At 27.2% G+C, this 18,096-nt stretch overlaps 1 protein-coding gene across 1 annotated transcript in view; it reads right to left on the bottom strand.

The window, feature by feature from the left end:
* The window catches only part of LOC111629878 (zinc finger CCCH domain-containing protein 13-like), a 79,209-nt gene that overhangs the window by 49,017 nt on the left and 12,096 nt on the right, over positions 1-18,096 (bottom strand). Inside the window, exons 3-7 of the mRNA XM_023373801.1 lie at positions 15,101-15,225; positions 14,915-15,002; positions 13,045-13,207; positions 12,827-12,966; positions 4,526-5,001 (exon numbers count right to left, since the gene is read on the bottom strand). Of these exons, the coding sequence (XP_023229569.1) occupies positions 4,526-5,001; positions 12,827-12,966; positions 13,045-13,207; positions 14,915-15,002; positions 15,101-15,225 (992 nt within the window). The remainder of the gene's footprint in view (positions 1-4,525; positions 5,002-12,826; positions 12,967-13,044; positions 13,208-14,914; positions 15,003-15,100; positions 15,226-18,096) is intronic.

Here is an 18,096-nt window from a genome sequence, read left to right on the forward strand (position 1 = left end):
TTAATGATGAACCATTTATAATGTTACAATGTTATATGTTAAATAATTAAAATTTTACAATAAAACTAAATAAAATATGATTTAAATGAAAAATTTTCAGAACTTTGTGTTTCTAAAATTATCTATAATATTTTTTATATTACTTACATATACAATATGATTACTGATAATGAAAATAAAAAGTAAAAAATTAAATATAAGATTATAAACCAAAAATATTTATTGCTATTTATCTTGAATATGTTCTACTGTAAAATATGAATATAATAATAACAAATAACAATAATAAATAAAACAAGACAAACAATATGCAAGACTTTAAATCAGAAATTAGAATTATAAGAATGATCAATGAGTAGAACATTAAAAGTTCAATAACTATTAAATATTTATGATAATAGATTGTAAAGTTTTTTAATTTCCCTAAAGAGAAGCAGAAGTCAAAATCAATTAACACAACAGGAAAAGTCTACAATAAGCATTATGACAAATAATAGACTCATCCTCTCCCACAGTAAATACGGGCAGAGTGCATTCATAAACAGGATGAGTTACTCAACTGTACTACTTATCCATACACTAATTAAGTAATTTTTTATTATTTTATCAATAAAAAAATGAGACAAACTAATATAAAACAAACTATTAATATATACTGTAAATCATTTGTGTCAGAAACAATAGATTATAAAGTATTACCTACAATAATTTGTAAAAAAAAGTTATATGAATAAACTTTACATCAAATTTAGACTTTCTTAAACCAAGGACTACACTTTGCTTCACACTTAAGTTCACTTAAAAACATAAAAGTCATTACAATTTGTCCATTCTCATATAACAGAACAACAAAATTGTTCCTGTGAAGAAAACTGTTGTTCTTGTAATGTGAAAATGGATGAATTGGTAAAACATTTTATGTACCTTTAAGTGAATTTTATGTGAACTTTTAAACAAATTCATTATCCAGGTTTTAAATAATTAATCAAGAACTATACTTTAGTATAATTTAAAATAAAGTGCCATATTCCTAATTCTCATATTTATAACAACAAAATAAAACTTTAATGTTAAAACAATACAGTTCTTAAAAATAATAAAATAAGTCACCATTTTACATTCTATTACAAATAACTGTTAAAAATAACTGATAAAAAATTATAAATATTGTAACTATCTATACTAATATTATAAAGAGGTAAAGTTTGGACGTAATCTCTGAAACTACCCAACCGATTTCAAAAATTCTTTCGCCAATATTTAGAATGGACTTTCAGGGTGGACATAGGCTGTATATTATTCCATTAAACATTAATATAAATTAAAAGATATCATCTAGCTAAGCGTTATATTTTTGGTGTCAGCAGGTGGTGAGGGGCAAGACACATATGTATATGAGATAGGTAACCGCATGGTGCAGTCACGTGGTCGGCGAGATACACAGTGCACATGTCCGAACTTGATATGTGTATATTGATTTTTACTGATACTGTTATAGTCACAAACGGAATTCCATATGGACGAAACCATGGACACAGCTAATATATTAAAAATAACAATATTTAAAGCAATATAGGTAGTCCCCCACTTACAACAGAGTTCCATTCCAAGACTGCTATCATAAAATCAAATTAGTTGCAAATCAAACATAAAAAATAATTGTAATAATGGGAACAATTCCAAAGCCTATAGTAATGTATATGTACTGTACATATAATCAGGTACTGTGTGTACATATCATAACTGATAGCTGCTGTATGTATCATATAGCAATGCAATTTAGATATATTACACTTCAAACCAACATTTAATATTTGAATTAATTAATTATATTTTATTTACAAACATACAGGTAATCAACAAAGTTCGAAGGAATCAAAAATCATATTATAGTACTGAGCAATACAAAACCTTCCTCACTTATTTCTAGCTGTTTATACACGAATACTAACGTTTTCGGCCTTCTTAATAGGCCTTCTTCAGGTACACTGTGATCTGTTAGAGTGTCGGTTGGTAGAAGTTTAAACACTGCCAATGTTTACCTAGGCATTGCCTTACCANCCTGAAGCAGTTTGTAGAAAGCTATATTTTTTGTTTTTCAATACTAATGGCACCAACCAAAATTATAATGAGCAATTATTTATTGTGACATTGTCACAATGCCAGGCTGCAATTTTTAATCACATTCTTAATTTATTCAATTTAAAATACAGTGGGCGATCGGTTAACGAACAAATCAAATAACAAACACTTTCGCAAAAGATTTTTATATTTGGACAATGAACACCTCACAGAACAAACAAAAGAAGAAGCAACGTAAACTAATAAATACCGACTGGTCTTCCCTTGTCTTCAAGCAACAATTCAAAACTTTTCGGAGCACAGGAGGCATCAACATCGACCTCAAACCCAGTATATACTGATCGGATAGTATTCCTCCGAACTTTGAAAACCCCCTTTTGAAACTCCCTTGTATTTCCAACCTTTTATTTTTCTGAGAGAAACAATTCTTTTATAGTATTCACGAGACTGTCAAGTGGGCACTCGTAAAGTTTTGCATCAGTTTTTATTTTCGAAAGGTGAGAGTATAATAGCAAAGGTAGAGAGGGAGCAGAAGACATCTGATGTTACTGGCAATATGGCTTGAACAGGTCTACAGTAGGCCACAGTTCAATCTTATCTAACAAAGATACAGTATAATCAAGAAGACTCAGCAGAATCAAGAAGCAGCAGCTTAAGGAGTAACAAAAATCACATCTGAGAAATAAAGAACATTGAAGAGCTCATAATGGAACCTGAAACAAATCTGATGACAGATGAACGTCAAGAACTCTTGAATGAAGAACACCAAGAAATTTGGCAAGATATGTTTTCTTCTGAAAAAGAGGATTAATGTTTTGAAGTAGGAGGATGTCAGAACAACGATCTTAGAATTGCATCCAAACCAGGTTGAGGTTAATAGGCTTGGGAATCTCTACAGTTACAATGCTATTATTATTTCTGAAAAAACCTAAAGAGAGAAAAGCAATCGACATTAGACAGATTCTTTAACCCCCACAAATGGAAAAAACCGGACTAATAAAAATGCAAGACTGTGTATATATGTATTTTTATTATTACATATAAATAAATGTAGTAAGAAAGTATATATATTTTTTATTTTTTGAAGTCTCCAGAATGAATTCATCAAATTCCCATAAAAACCTATAGTAAATCGATAATCGGTTAACAAATAATTTGGATAGAGAACAAAGTCTTGGAATGGATTAGGTTCGTTAACCGATCACCTACTGTATATGTTCTCCATCTCAAATTAGTAGTGTCTTGCCCCTGTACATCATACTTTTCTTGATAACAACAGTCATGCCAGTCATCTATGTAACTCCTTTCAGGAAAAAATTTTTGAATTGAAATCATGTGACTTCTGGTTTATACCAGAAGTTAATGTATAGTTAAGAAGAATGCAATCATTTCAAATTTGTATATGCATTCTTGAAAGATCAGCATCAACAAGACTTGGCATCTTTTTCAAATTTTTGTATTATTTTAAGTGTTTTTTAAAATACTAAATATTTGCAATGAATGATGTCAAAAATAAATAATGATATTAATTCTCTTTTAAATAAGATTTATCTTCACATTAAAACATAAAAAGCAAATAGCACAAACATATTAATACAGTTTTAATTTCAACTGTAAGGTTTTTAGACAAGTTTAGTGCTATTAACCTATCCTGTGTAATTCCCAACATATATCGGGTTGTGACCTTTGACCCGCAGGGTTAAACCCGATATATCTCATTACAGTATTGGTACGTTTTTGATACTAGATGTCGCTATGCATCATAATTTTTATATTAAAACAAACTTTCAAAATATAATTTATTTTATTTTTATATTTTTCAATATATTTATTTTGTTTGTGCAAAATAAAAAAATAATTTTTAATGATACAGTAACCATGATTGTTATTTTAAAAAAAATTTTTTCGTCAGGCTTAACATAGACAAAAATTCAACATGGTGGCCACACGCAACGGAGAAAAATTTCAACATGGGATAGGTTAAGCTTTAGCTTTTCATTTTGTTCAAGTTTTTTCTTCCATTTTAATTGTTATTCATTCCTAAAATCTAAATTTTCTAATTGTTTTGTTCTTTTTCAGAATGATAATAGTTTTTGCAACATTCTAACAATAAAAAACATTGAAATTAGGAATTTTGTTTTATAAGTTTTATTTTTTTTTAATATTATAATTATTATTCATTTAAATAAATAGGCAGTGAAATGAGTTAAAAGCATTAAAAATTTGTAAAGTATTTTCAACAGACAATATAGTTTACTTGTAAGCTAGCATCATTGTTCGTTTATGACTTGACAAATTTTGAAAGATGCCATGTTTTAAATGTCCTGTTCTTTCAAGAATTTTACTTTATAAAAGTTTTTAAAACAAAAATTTATAATTATTTATCTCATATAATTAAGAATAGTAAACAATATTTTATGCTATTTAAAAATTTTTTAGATACTTTTGTCTTGACTTTCGTCCATCACTTGGACTAGGAGTTCTCGGTCCTTTAGATCTATTCAATGAACTGGAATCTTCTTCATTACCATGATAATCATTCCTTTTATTGTTTCCATCACCATGGTTACCAGAATGTTTTGGAGAAAATGATTTTAATTCACTTTTATCTTTTTGTCGTCTTCTGTTTTGTGATTCGGGGCTTGAATTCGATACATGACTTGTATGAAGTCTGCTACCTCTATTTACAGATTGTTCTTTTTCTTTGAATTTCATATTATTTTTTATATCATGATACTTATCTCCTGTATTTTCTCTGTTTGATTGTTTTTTAGTCCTTACTGGAGTTGATGATTCACTGGAAGAGGATGATGAGGAAGAACTATCATCACTATCACCACTACTGCTACTGGAAGAATCGCTGCTACTACTTTCACTATCGCTATCGCTACTACTGCTACTGCTTCCACTAACAGATACCTATTAATTGAAACAAAAATAAAATTATTATTATATATAAATACAATCACAAGTATTTTTAAGTTATATTAAAAAATTCCTAAATCAAAACTATTCACAATAATTGCAACATACTTGACTAATTTTATAAATTGAGTCATAATCCCTTATATCAAAATAAAAATGTTATTAATATTAATAAAAAAAAACTACTGAGTATTGTTTATATGTTATGAAATTTTTATTAGATAGAAAATTATAAACATAATAGAAAAATTAAATTTATTTAATGTTATTAAAATTAAACAACTCTAAAACATCAAAAATTAAAAAATTAATATGACATTTATAAATTGTGAATTGTGAGCTCACATTAATTTGCTGATATTAATTGTTCCTGTTATAACAGTAATACTGAAATATTTTATTGCTTGTTCAAATATCTTAAGAAATATTAATATACTGCATTTTTTACAATTATTGCATCATTTCATATCATATAAGATTCATAATTTTAATTCTCAGTTTACCACATTTATTTATTGGGTTGTTTGGAAAGTAATTTTGTTTTTTTTTTTTTTTGTGTGGAAAACAAAAAAATTTTCTTATACAGCAATACCTCGACTTACATGAACCCGGAGTTACATGATTTTCAAATCTCATCAATTCATCTTTTGTTTGAGTGTTACGCAACTCTTGATTACTCACTCCCCCACACTATTGTTCACCTTACATGTTCGGACATGTCGCATGGAATCGACACATAGCTACAATTTATTTTGTGTTATTTATTTTTGTGTTTGTTATATCTACGGAGACTTGAGAGACTATGTGATGATTTCTTGTAACCATGAACGACTCAAAAGATGAGATAAGATTAACGAGAACATTTATTAGCTTACATACAACCAACTTAGATTTTACACAAATTGCAAAATTATACCCCGACTTACGCGGTTATCGCTTCGTCCCACCTATCGCGTAAGTTTGAGGTATTACTGTAATACAATATATAAATATTTTATTGAATTATATATTGACTATTTTGGTCCAATATCTTTTGCCATCTTTCTGGTAGTAGCATGGGTTCCATGCTCATAAAAGTTCTGATTTTTGCTTACAAAAAACTGATTCATTTTGACATCTTCATTTGAGATAAATGTTTTACCATTTAAAAAATTTTGTAAAGACTGGAACAAGTAATAATCCAAGAGTGCCAGATCTGATGAATATGGTGGTTGTGGTAATACATCCCATCCGAGCTGTAACAGCTTCTGAAGAGTTACCAAACTTCTGTGAGGTCTGGCATTTATGGTCGGTACTTTTGGACATATAATAATTAATAATTTAATTTTTTCAGGTAATTGTATAATTCATTTTGTTCTATATTATTATATTGTATGTTTTGTGTGTGTCGACCAATCACTGCCATTTTTTGTGTTTATTTGTTATTTCTTTTGTAGTTATAATTATTATTGTTGTCACTTATGCTTGTTATTGAGATTAACTTTGTATTATTCCTTTTGTGTTTAACAGGCTAATTGTTACGTGCTTATTGTGAATGATAATGTATTTTGATTTAATATTGATATTAACAATTGTAATATTTTTTGTGTTTGGTTTTAATATGCCTGTACATACAGGGTTTCCCTTGTACTATTAAAATAAAATAATAAATAAAATATCAAAATTGCTGGAGAAAATTTTGCGAACCAGTTTTGGCATTGTTGTTCTGTAAACGCATCTCCGTACATGTCACACAATTTTGTTTTTGCTTGAACAGTATTCTTACCTTTTCGGTAATAAAAAAGGAAAATATGCCGAAAATGCTGCTTTTGCTCTTCCACATTTGATAGGACACCAAAAAATAATCNTATAAACATAATAGAAAAATTAAATTTATTTAATGTTATTAAAATTAAACAACTCTAAAACATCAAAAATTAAAAAATTAATATGACATTTATAAATTGTGAATTGTGAGCTCACATTAATTTGCTGATATTAATTGTTCCTGTTATAACAGTAATACTGAAATATTTTATTGCTTGTTCAAATATCTTAAGAAATATTAATATACTGCATTTTTTACAATTATTGCATCATTTCATATCATATAAGATTCATAATTTTAATTCTCAGTTTACCACATTTATTTATTGGGTTGTTTGGAAAGTAATTTTTTTTTTTTTTTGTGTGGAAAACAAAAAAATTTTCTTATACAGCAATACCTCGACTTACATGAACCCGGAGTTACATGATTTTCAAATCTCATCAATTCATCTTTTGTTTGAGTGTCACGCAACTCTTGATTACTCACTCCCCCACACTATTGTTCAGCTTACATGTTCGGACATGTCGCATGGAATCGACACATAGCTACAATTTATTTTGTGTTATTTATTTTTGTGTTTGTTATATCTACGGAGACTTGAGAGACTATGTGATGATTTCTTGTAACCATGAACGACTCAAAAGATGAGATAAGATTAACGAGAACATTTATTAGCTTACATACAACCAACTTAGATTTTACACAAATTGCAAAATTATACCCCGACTTACGCGGTTATCGCTTCGTCCCACCTATCGCGTAAATTTGAGGTATTACTGTAATACAATATATAAATATTTTATTGAATTATATATTGACTATTTTGGTCCAATATCTTTTGCCATCTTTCTGGTAGTAGCATGGGTTCCATGCTCATAAAAGTTCTGATTTTTGCTTACAAAAAACTGATTCATTTTGACATCTTCATTTGAGATAAATGTTTTACCATTTAAAAAATTTTGTAAAGACTGGAACAAGTAATAATCCAAGAGTGCCAGATCTGATGAATATGGTGGTTGTGGTAATACATCCCATCCGAGCTGTAACAGCTTCTGAAGAGTTACCAAACTTCTGTGAGGTCTGGCATTTATGGTCAGTACTTTTGGACATATAATAATTAATAATTTAATTTTTTCAGGTAATTGTATAATTCATTTTGTTCTATATTATTATATTGTATGTTTTGTGTGTGTCGACCAATCACTGCCATTTTTTGTGTTTATTTGTTATTTCTTTTGTAGTTATAATTATTATTGTCGTCACTTATGCTTGTTATTGAGATTAACTTTGTATTATTCCTTTTGTGTTTAACAGGCTAATTGTTACGTGCTTATTGTGAATGATAATGTATTTTGATTTAATATTGATATTAACAATTGTAATATTTTTTGTGTTTGGTTTTAATATGCCTGTACATACAGGGTTTCCCTTGTACTATTAAAATAAAATAATAAATAAAATATCAAAATTGCTGGAGAAAATTTTGCGAACCAGTTTTGGCATTGTTGTTCTGTAAACGCATCTCCGTACATGTCACACAATTTTGTTTTTGCTTGAACAGTATTCTTATATTTCGGTAATAAAAAAGCAAAATATGCCAAAAATGCAGCTTTCAATTTTCCATACTTTATAAAAAAATAATTGCAAAGAACAAAACAAAATTTTTTACAAATAAGCCTTGAAATGCCAGCTGTCAAAATATATAATGGCAATATGATTTAGAATGAAGTGGGCAGGTAAAAATACATCTAATTTTTTTACCACCTCTGGTCATAAAAAAACAAAATTACTTTCCGAACAACCCATTATTATTATAGTCAAATTTAATTGATTCGAACATGATTAATTAAAATTATTGGATAAAATAAATTATATTATTATCCTTGAAATCTATATTTAAATTAGTTTTAAAAACAAAGATATGATTAATTTAAATATTTTTCACAATAAGTTTGGATGACTTTTAGCTAATATATCTCATCTTTTGAAAAGTTTTTGAAGAGAAAAAGAGAAAGTAGCAGGTGGTCAACTGATTTATAGAATGCATGCATTTCAATGTGCCATTTCAATATAAGTGCTTATACTGATTAATATACTGTATTTAGTCAATTCTAAGTTGCACTTTTTTTTGTTTTTGCCATTTTAATGTCCTAGAAAATTGGGTGTGGCTTATATTCAAAGGTGGCTAAATTTTACTACAGATGAAACCCTTGTACTTTGATATGCCACATAATTATACAGTAACTTCAAAGAGTGAGTAAGAGGTTAGAGTACAGATTACAGAAGATTAAGAGTACAGGATACAAAAAACAATGTATCATTGTATTGCTGTGTATCATAGCAGACAGCCAGAAATTAGCTTCCTACTTGATTCTGAACAGAAAACTAGTGTCCAAAATGAAAAAATTTCCCAAAGATGTAATTGTGCATGCCCAAAAAATGGTTGAATGACCACCAAGATTATGAATGACTGGGTTAATTAAGTGTGGAATATAAAACCAGAAGTGCTTCAAAATCCTCAAAACATGCTTGTCATGACAAATTTAAAGAATATTTAACAGACTCTTTAAAAAAATAAATTGATACAAAAAAATTGTGAATTGTGATAATCCTGGTTGATATGACGAGCCAAGTTCAGTTATTCAATGTTTGCATTTACAAGCCTTTCAAGGGTTAAATAAGAAAATAATATGAAAATTGGTTACATTTGGAAAACCACTCTAACCGCTTGTGGAAAAATAAAAAAGGTAAGTGCTTCAAAAATTGCAGAATGATTATCTGTTGCCTGGAAAAAAGTTCCCAGTGAAATAATAATTCATTCCTATAAAAAATTCTGCATAATTGTAATAGATAACACAGAAGATGACTTAGTTTGGGAAAATAATGATGCCAACACTGGTTCCAAAGTCAGCTGTGATAGTGCAACTGATGAATCATTTTACAATATGATAATGATAGTGAGAGCATTAAGATTTACTTTAGATTACGTATTTAAGATTTTTTAATAAATTAATTCTTCACTCCTTGTTACTTCACATTTTTTTTAACTTTGTAAATAAATCTTACTATTGGTATTTTTTATTTTTTCACAAAAACCTGTTAAAAAATTGAGGGGCTGCTTAGAATCGAATAAATACAGTAGTTGAATTTGTGTATTGTAATAATTCTGGGACTAACCTATACTGATAACAATAACCAATAACATTATATGAAGTATATAAATAAGGGTTTATTAGTGAATATTCTAGTATTAATGGAAATACTATTCGTCCAGTGTTGTTTTGCACTAGCATCTTTAGCATCAGCTAGTACATAATTAAAGTAAGAAATACCAGTATATTAACTACTGTTTAACAATTGAATAATGATTAAAATGTTGTATAAGGAAATCACTGAAATGCATACATTCTATGAATCAATTGAAATGTGCAAATTTCTCTCTTCATGTTTAATTTTCAAAATATGAGATACGAGAACATTAAATTAACCAATTTTTTAAACACTAATTTAAATATAGATTTTAAAGGAAATAATAGCTGTTTTGAATAATGCAATAATTTCAATTAATCAGATTTGACTCTGTAAGTAATGCATTTAAAATTTATAAATTATAAAATCTGATTTATTATACAAATAATAACTGGGTAATCTATCATAAATAACTGTTTATTTTGTAAAATTTTTTAAATAATTAATAAATGAAAACCAAACAAAAAGAAACAGGCAAAAAGATAAGTAAAAGCTAAAACTTGAGCAAAAATATTTAACAAAACCTGAATACTAATATATTGAAAGATACATTTCACTTTACAATACATACATGTAAGAAAATCAAGTGCAACAGAATTGCATTAGATATTTAATGTCTAAAATCTTTAAAAAGAAAAAAAGAAAAATTTTGGTTAAAAAAATGAAATTTTGAAACTGTATTTCCAAATGAAGATAAAATTACTGGCAATACATTACTTATATGTAAATTACAATATTTTTTATCATCAGTTGAAAAAATAAATTTATATTCAAGAAACATTCATCATAAATGCATTGATAAAAAGTTAAAAAATATTACAATGTTAGCATAATACTGCAAAAAGTTGATGTTTTTGCTTCATATAAACTGATGGTCAAACAAAAAGACTTCTTTTTAAATTCATTCTAAACAATTTATTACAGTCTCATGATAAAGAGGTATCATGCAACTGTTAAAACAGCAATGCAACTAACATGAAAAAATAAAGTATTTTAGAAATTTTTTATGAATAAGATCATATAAGTTTAGTAGAATTTTAAAACATTAAAATCAGACTACAGTATTAACTCTTCTATAAAATAAATCTTATACAGCAATATTCTCTAATTATTTTATCCTGTATAATAATAATAATTTGAAAAAATTCAAATAAGCTTTCAAAAGATATTATGACAAAATAATAAGTTTGAATGAATAAAGTACAGGAAATCCTTGTTAGTTTGAAATTTAAAATACAAAATAATCATGACTTTAAATTATTGAGTTTCAAATTATCAAAGATTTACATATACTGTATATTTAGATTTGCCAAATACCACATAACTGAAGTAATTTAATCAGCAAATGGAATGTGGCTATGTATACAAAATGCTATTTTCGTTAATTAATAATAACAATAATATAAATAAACTGCATATTTCTGGTGAAACCTCACAGGTTCCCAGATAGCTTTATAAAAACCAGCAAAGAATTGATTAACTTTCCCAGCAACATTTGGAGGCATCATCTGTTATGATATTTTATTAGAAAATTTTTTATATTTTTGATCATTATAAAATGGCAAAATGCTTAATTTTGGGGTTAGGAGTGGATTTTATAAATTGTAAATGCTAATAACAAGTAAAATCATTATTAAGTCCAATCCTACTTGAGATATGACATGACCCCCTTTATCTCCCCACTCCATCAACCTTTAACCTTTAATAGCATCAATCCTCCTAATACACAAACCTCCCTGTAAAATTTAAGAAAATTTCAACAAAAAGCACAGGAATTATTAAGCTTCAAAGAGGGTGAACAAAATTTTGCCTCCCTCCCCACACACACTAACATCTATACATACAGAAAAAAACACCAGAAATTTTTTACATTTCTTGACATTTCAAGGTCCCAAGTCCAAAAATGTAAAATCTTGGGAGTCGTTTTTTGACTGATTGCCATACTTTCCCTCTGTTATGTATAACAGCCAGAAAAGTAAAAAATAAAGCAGAATTTCTCAAAATATAGCCCAAATTATTTTAAAAGTAGCCCTAAAAGCAGTAAGTTGCCCAAATCTAGTAGACTAGAGTCCTACAAATATCTCAATCTGCTACTTGTAGTTCAATCTTACAATCTCAAAATCCAATCATAATTTACAAGATAAAAGAAAAAAGGATAGTCCATGGGAGAAGTGAAACTTAAAAATATGTTTGTTGTAAAAGCAAAACCATGTTGATCAGATTAGAGTTATTCTTGGTTTATTGTTTTCTTATAGTATGGAAGCACTTCAATCTAAATGAACAAGTTAACATACACATATCACAGTTTGGACAGAATTTTCACTTTGAATTTCAAAGTAGCCATATTTCAAATTAATCAAATGTAAACACGTAACATGTAAATCCCTACATCCCTGGCTGGGACAAACAGTACAGTTATGAACTAATGGGTTCATAACTCAAACTACCTGAGTTCAAATTAATGAGGATTTCCTCTATCATGAAAAATTTTCACAGTAATAATGTGGGACACAAATCAAATTAATGAAAAACTTACAGATTAATTCACATTTCTGATATAATGGTCTTAAATAAATAAAACTGTGTGACTGGTTGATACAGTTTTATTTTTTTTTATATTTGATATATGTTTTTTTACTATATATACTATATTTACAATTGAAATTTATTTCCTATAAACTTAAATTATTATAATTATATAAAATTAAATAACTTTATTTTAAATAATTAGTTAATAAAAACAAACCATTATAATTCACTTACTGTTTTAGTAATAGTAACACTTTCATTAATCATGCGTTCTTTCTGTAATTCCAATTCTAGTTCTCTTTGTAATTGTTGTCTTTTACGCTCAAGTGTTAATTCTTCTTTATAATCCAATTGTGAAACATCAACAGGCCAATCTTAAAAATCATAAAAACTTTTAAATTTTATTTAAATTATTAAATTTTTAAAATGTTTTATTACAGGATGTATCATACCATCAGAATCATCTTCCCAACTACCTTCTCGAAGACGTTTCTTTTCTCTAAATTCTGTTTCACTCGTTGGAGACCGAGGTCTTGTCACAACCACGGTAGATTTTATTTTAGCATCATGATCGCTTCTCCTGTTATGACTCGAACTACGTTTATGTGGTCGTCTCTATTAAAATAAATGTTATACTTTATATTAGTAAGTAATATCAGTCACAAAATTTTATATATTTTTTTTTATAATATATATTGCTATGCATTGTAGAACTTATAAGAAATTATTTACATATGAAATATTTTTATCATCAAACTCTTATTTACTTAAAAATATCTGAATTTTAAATTAGCAAATAAGTTGTAGCAATTATTACAAATTCAAAGAACTGCAGTTTTATGGTAAATAAATATGTATATAAAATCCTTTGCAGAGATATCAAATCTAGTGACGAAGAAAGAAGAAACTTGAAAATAAAATTTCAAAGTAAAAAAAATATTTGAATAGAACAAAAACATATCAAATTTTAGCTTAATGTGTTAAAGTTAATGTCATTATATAAGAGTCAATGAAAAGTATTGATTGAATGCAAATGAAGAATATCATAACCTACAATTAATTTTTAAGCAACATTTAAATAACAAATTATTCTACAGATAATTTTAAAGTGAGAGTGTACTGTACAATGCTTATCTGCTCTAAAAATCATTCACAATTAATATAGAATTTTAAATGTACACTTTAACTTTTGTAAACATTTTTAAATATCTAAAACAATGAAGTCAGAATGAAAGAGCACATATATATGTGATTAACACCAAATTTAAGGATTGTGACTTATTTGTAATGAAAGAGATAAAAATCTTAAAATGTAAAGTATTAATATAGCACAAACTAAGAAAAAAATATAAGACTATTCCAAAATGAATTTTACAATAAGTTTAACATTAGAAATTAATAAAACAGACAAATAAAAAATAAACGGAATTTTCATTACCTCAAAAAAATTGGTGTCAAAATTATTTGGGAATAAAATAAAAGTTCAAAAAAGAAAAAAATTAAATATAGAATACAGATCACACAATGTCTTACAATCATTATCGTGTCAAATTATTTTTCCATTTTTTTAATCAGAAATAATTACAAACATAACTTTAAAGAAACAAAAAACATACAAACAAACAAGAAAACTATTGAATGCTGATTAAATAACAAAAAAAAAAAATAATAATAATAATAATAATATAAAGAAAAAAATAAATCACCATTACACAAAGAATATAATAATGAAATTTAAATACATGTGACAAATCAATTTAATCTATATGTAAAGAAACCTAACAGAATTAGTTATAAAAATAAACTACAAAAATTAAAAAATTGTTTTCATTTTATATTTGTAACATTTTGTCTGAAAAATAAATTATAGATAAATTTACTAATTTGTATAGAAAATATTTAATTTATCATTAATATTAATAAGTCAATTATATATAATAATAATGATTATAACAATGTAATGTAAAATGTTTTCTAATGATAACAATGTGATGTAAGATGTTTTCTAATGATAACAAATTGGAAATTGCCAATTACTGCTAAATATATGACAATACCAAGAGAAAAGTATATGTATAAAATCATAAAATGAATTATTCTGGCATTTGTCTGATAAAAAAAATTTTTTTAAATGGAAAAATAAATTTTGTTTATTTAAACAACATAAATCCAAGAATAAAGTTTTAATTTATTGAAAATCTTTGTCTTTTCACTTAAAATTTTGTTACTGTTTATTTCTTATGTAAAAGAAAGTTTAAAAAAACTTTTAAATCTTTATTATATTAATTAGTAAATACACAGTTTTAGAATTAACAGACTTACTTTTGGAGAAGGCAAATCTGATGAAGTTTCTTTAGTTTCTTCTCGTTTATTTCTTACTTTATGACGCAAGTCTTTCTCATCAATATCTCTAAAAATTTAGATATATTTTAAAAAATGTACCTTTACAATTCTCTTAAATGAAATCATTTCAATAAAAATTTATTCATTTATTAAGTAATATATTACTTTTCAGATTTATTTCTGGTACTACTAGGAAAAGGATCATGCTGATAACGACAATTGGATCCATATGAACAGTTACCAGTTCTTAACCAGTTTCGACATTTTTCCATCTCTCCTCTTGAGCTTCTCTGTAAGAAAAAATCATTTGACATTATTATTAAGTAACAAATTATGTACAGTACATAATATGTTGAAATATTTAATAACAGAATGTCAATATTTACTATCATTTTGTGTGAATATCTATGATAGCATACATTCCACAAAATATTACTGGAACAAAAATAAAACCTTTGCTTAACTTACATAACCATATAGTCCACACTTTTGAATATTTTCTAGTATGAAGTTAGAAGATATTGAAGGAAATATCCCTTTTACTCCTCTATTTCTTTCATCTTATTTACATTAGCATTTCATTGTAAATGTAATTACAAATAAGTGAAATGGAAAAAGGAATATTTGAGAAAGAACTACTTAAACAGCAATAAGTGTAGAAAATATAAAATGACTGCCAAACATACAATTGTTTCCACTTCATTTCTGTTTTTATTTACCAAATAATATTTATAAAAAAATGATAGTAAGTGCTGACACATTAAAAAAAATTTTAATGTCAACAATATGCATAATATGGCAGAGCCTGGAAGCATAGGATTTCTAACTTTTTGGCCAATGCAAGTCAGAAAATTATTCACAAATTAATAAAGTGATCATATCCTGTATGATTGTTTCCTGCATGAATTGCCAATACACAAATTTAATTTTTATGAAGAGTCATGTAATTGGGACTCCTCATAAGAATAGTTACAAAACCAGTTACACCCAAAATCTTTTCATTAATATTTTGACAGCATCTGAAGCAAAACACTCAGTCAGGAAAATAACAAAACTTTCAGTTCAAAAATTATCAAGAAAGAAAAAAGCAATACAATTCACAGCTAAAAAAGAACTAACAGCTACTAAATAATTTCACAGTCATATTGTTGACACCACTGAAAATACAAGTACATTATTTACTTTTACATGCAAAAATGTATATTAAAAACTAAGTTACAATCTGTAATTTTAACATAAATATGACAAAGTTATTTTATCACATGTCATTTAAAATTATATTAAAATCTGATAATTATGTTTTGACTGTCAACTTTGTCGAGTGATGAGTGATATATGTTGAGTATAAAGTGAGAGATATTTTGTTGCCAAATTGGGTCTATAGCAAAATAAGAGTGCCAGAAAGTTAAATACAGAAATGCATAGTTTTTAAAAAATATATAATTGCTTTTGACAAAACAATCTGAGAAACTTCTCACCTAATTTAAAACATTAATGACTATTGACAATTTGATAAGTAGAAGTTAATCCCTAGTGTTTGAAAAGCCACCTAGCATGGAGAGATGTCTGAGGTGGGAAGGTGATCAATGTGTTTCTTGGCAGGAATAACTGCCTGATCAGATATAGTGTAAATAAATGGTAAATAAAGCGATCATTGTTTTTACTAAGAAAGTCACACATAGTCTACAGCAGTGTTTTTCAACCTGTGGGTCACAACCCCCAGAAGGGTTGTAAAGCCTTACATGGGGGGGTCGCAGGAAAAAAAACAAAGACAAGTGTTTATAGGTTCTACACTACAATAAAAAAACTACAATTTTGCTGATAAGAATGGGCCTGTTTATTTTACAGTACAATTGATTTTTCGATCGATATTTGGGTCTCAACAGAAAGAAAATTAAATACATAGTTTTTAAAATCACTGATATAGTTTTAATATGGCCCTGGGGGGTCGCCAGAATTTTTTAACTTGTAAAGGGGTCGCATATTTAAAAAGGTTGAAAAACATTAGTCTACAGTATCCAAGAACATGAATCTGAGAGTCAATTGCTTACTTCTTATTCATCATAAAGAACTGATACAGGCTACATGCTAAAATCAATAATCAGTTTCTAAATAGTTTTCTGACAGCCAATATGTAGAAAAAGAGAAATGAAATGTATAATGAATGAGAATAAAGTAGAGAAATATACCTACTTTCTATTAAAACTTTTTTTAGTAGAGTCAAGATTCCAATACATTCTTCATTACTAAATATTGCCCTTCTGTTTGAAGGATCACCCATTAGACCTTATTATTATTCTTATTCTCTTTATCAAAAACTTACCTACTTTCAAAATATAAGTCAAATGAATATCTAATAATATCAATTAAAACATAAGAGCTCTACAGGCAAAGTGTATATGCCTTTGATTGTTTCTAGAAATATCACAATAGCAAAATGAATATTAAATGAGTTTAACACTAGAATTTCTGACCTAGGGATATCTGAAAATTTAAAAATTTTTCTTGACTTGTTTTGAGCTGTTATTCCATTATGTGATTAATATGACTAAAATCCAGATGAAATAAAACATCCACAATAATTAGAAATATATGAATAGCTCAGTGGTAAAGCATTTGTTTACTAGTCACAAGGTTTATGGTTCAAATCCATGTGCACTCTATTAAACCTTATTTGGACAGATAAATGGCCAAGACAGTAAAGATATAAGCTCCTGCTCTGGAAGTCCAGGTTCTAGTCGGAGATGAGATCCTAGGAATTTTTCATGCAGGATCAGCCCTGGATATGTTGAGTCTCTAGCATAATACTTTGATCTTTGAACAGTCCTGAGAAAAATATTTTCATTTTTGGGGAGATTTTGATTTCCACAAATGTCAACTGTCATTTTAATTGTGGGTTATGAAAAAAACACATGACATTGGGTCCGTAATAATTTTTTCAGGAAATCTAGATCTTGTTTTACTGATCAATTCTTAATTGGTAATAATGTGTTCCTCTTATTGGTCTTTAGTGAGTTTCCTTGCAACAATGTTTTAGTAAATGAAATGTATCTGCAGATCTTCTGTAAGAACAGTATAGCAAACCTGACAGAAATTCCTATCTTTTCTGCAATCATGGCAACACACTTTCAACAGTTACATCAAACAACTTCCTGCTTTAG

Source organism: Centruroides sculpturatus, unplaced genomic scaffold (genome assembly GCF_000671375.1).
Source record: "Centruroides sculpturatus isolate CEXI.00-Female unplaced genomic scaffold, Cexi_2.0 scaffold642, whole genome shotgun sequence".
NCBI lineage: Eukaryota > Metazoa > Arthropoda > Arachnida > Scorpiones > Buthidae > Centruroides > Centruroides sculpturatus.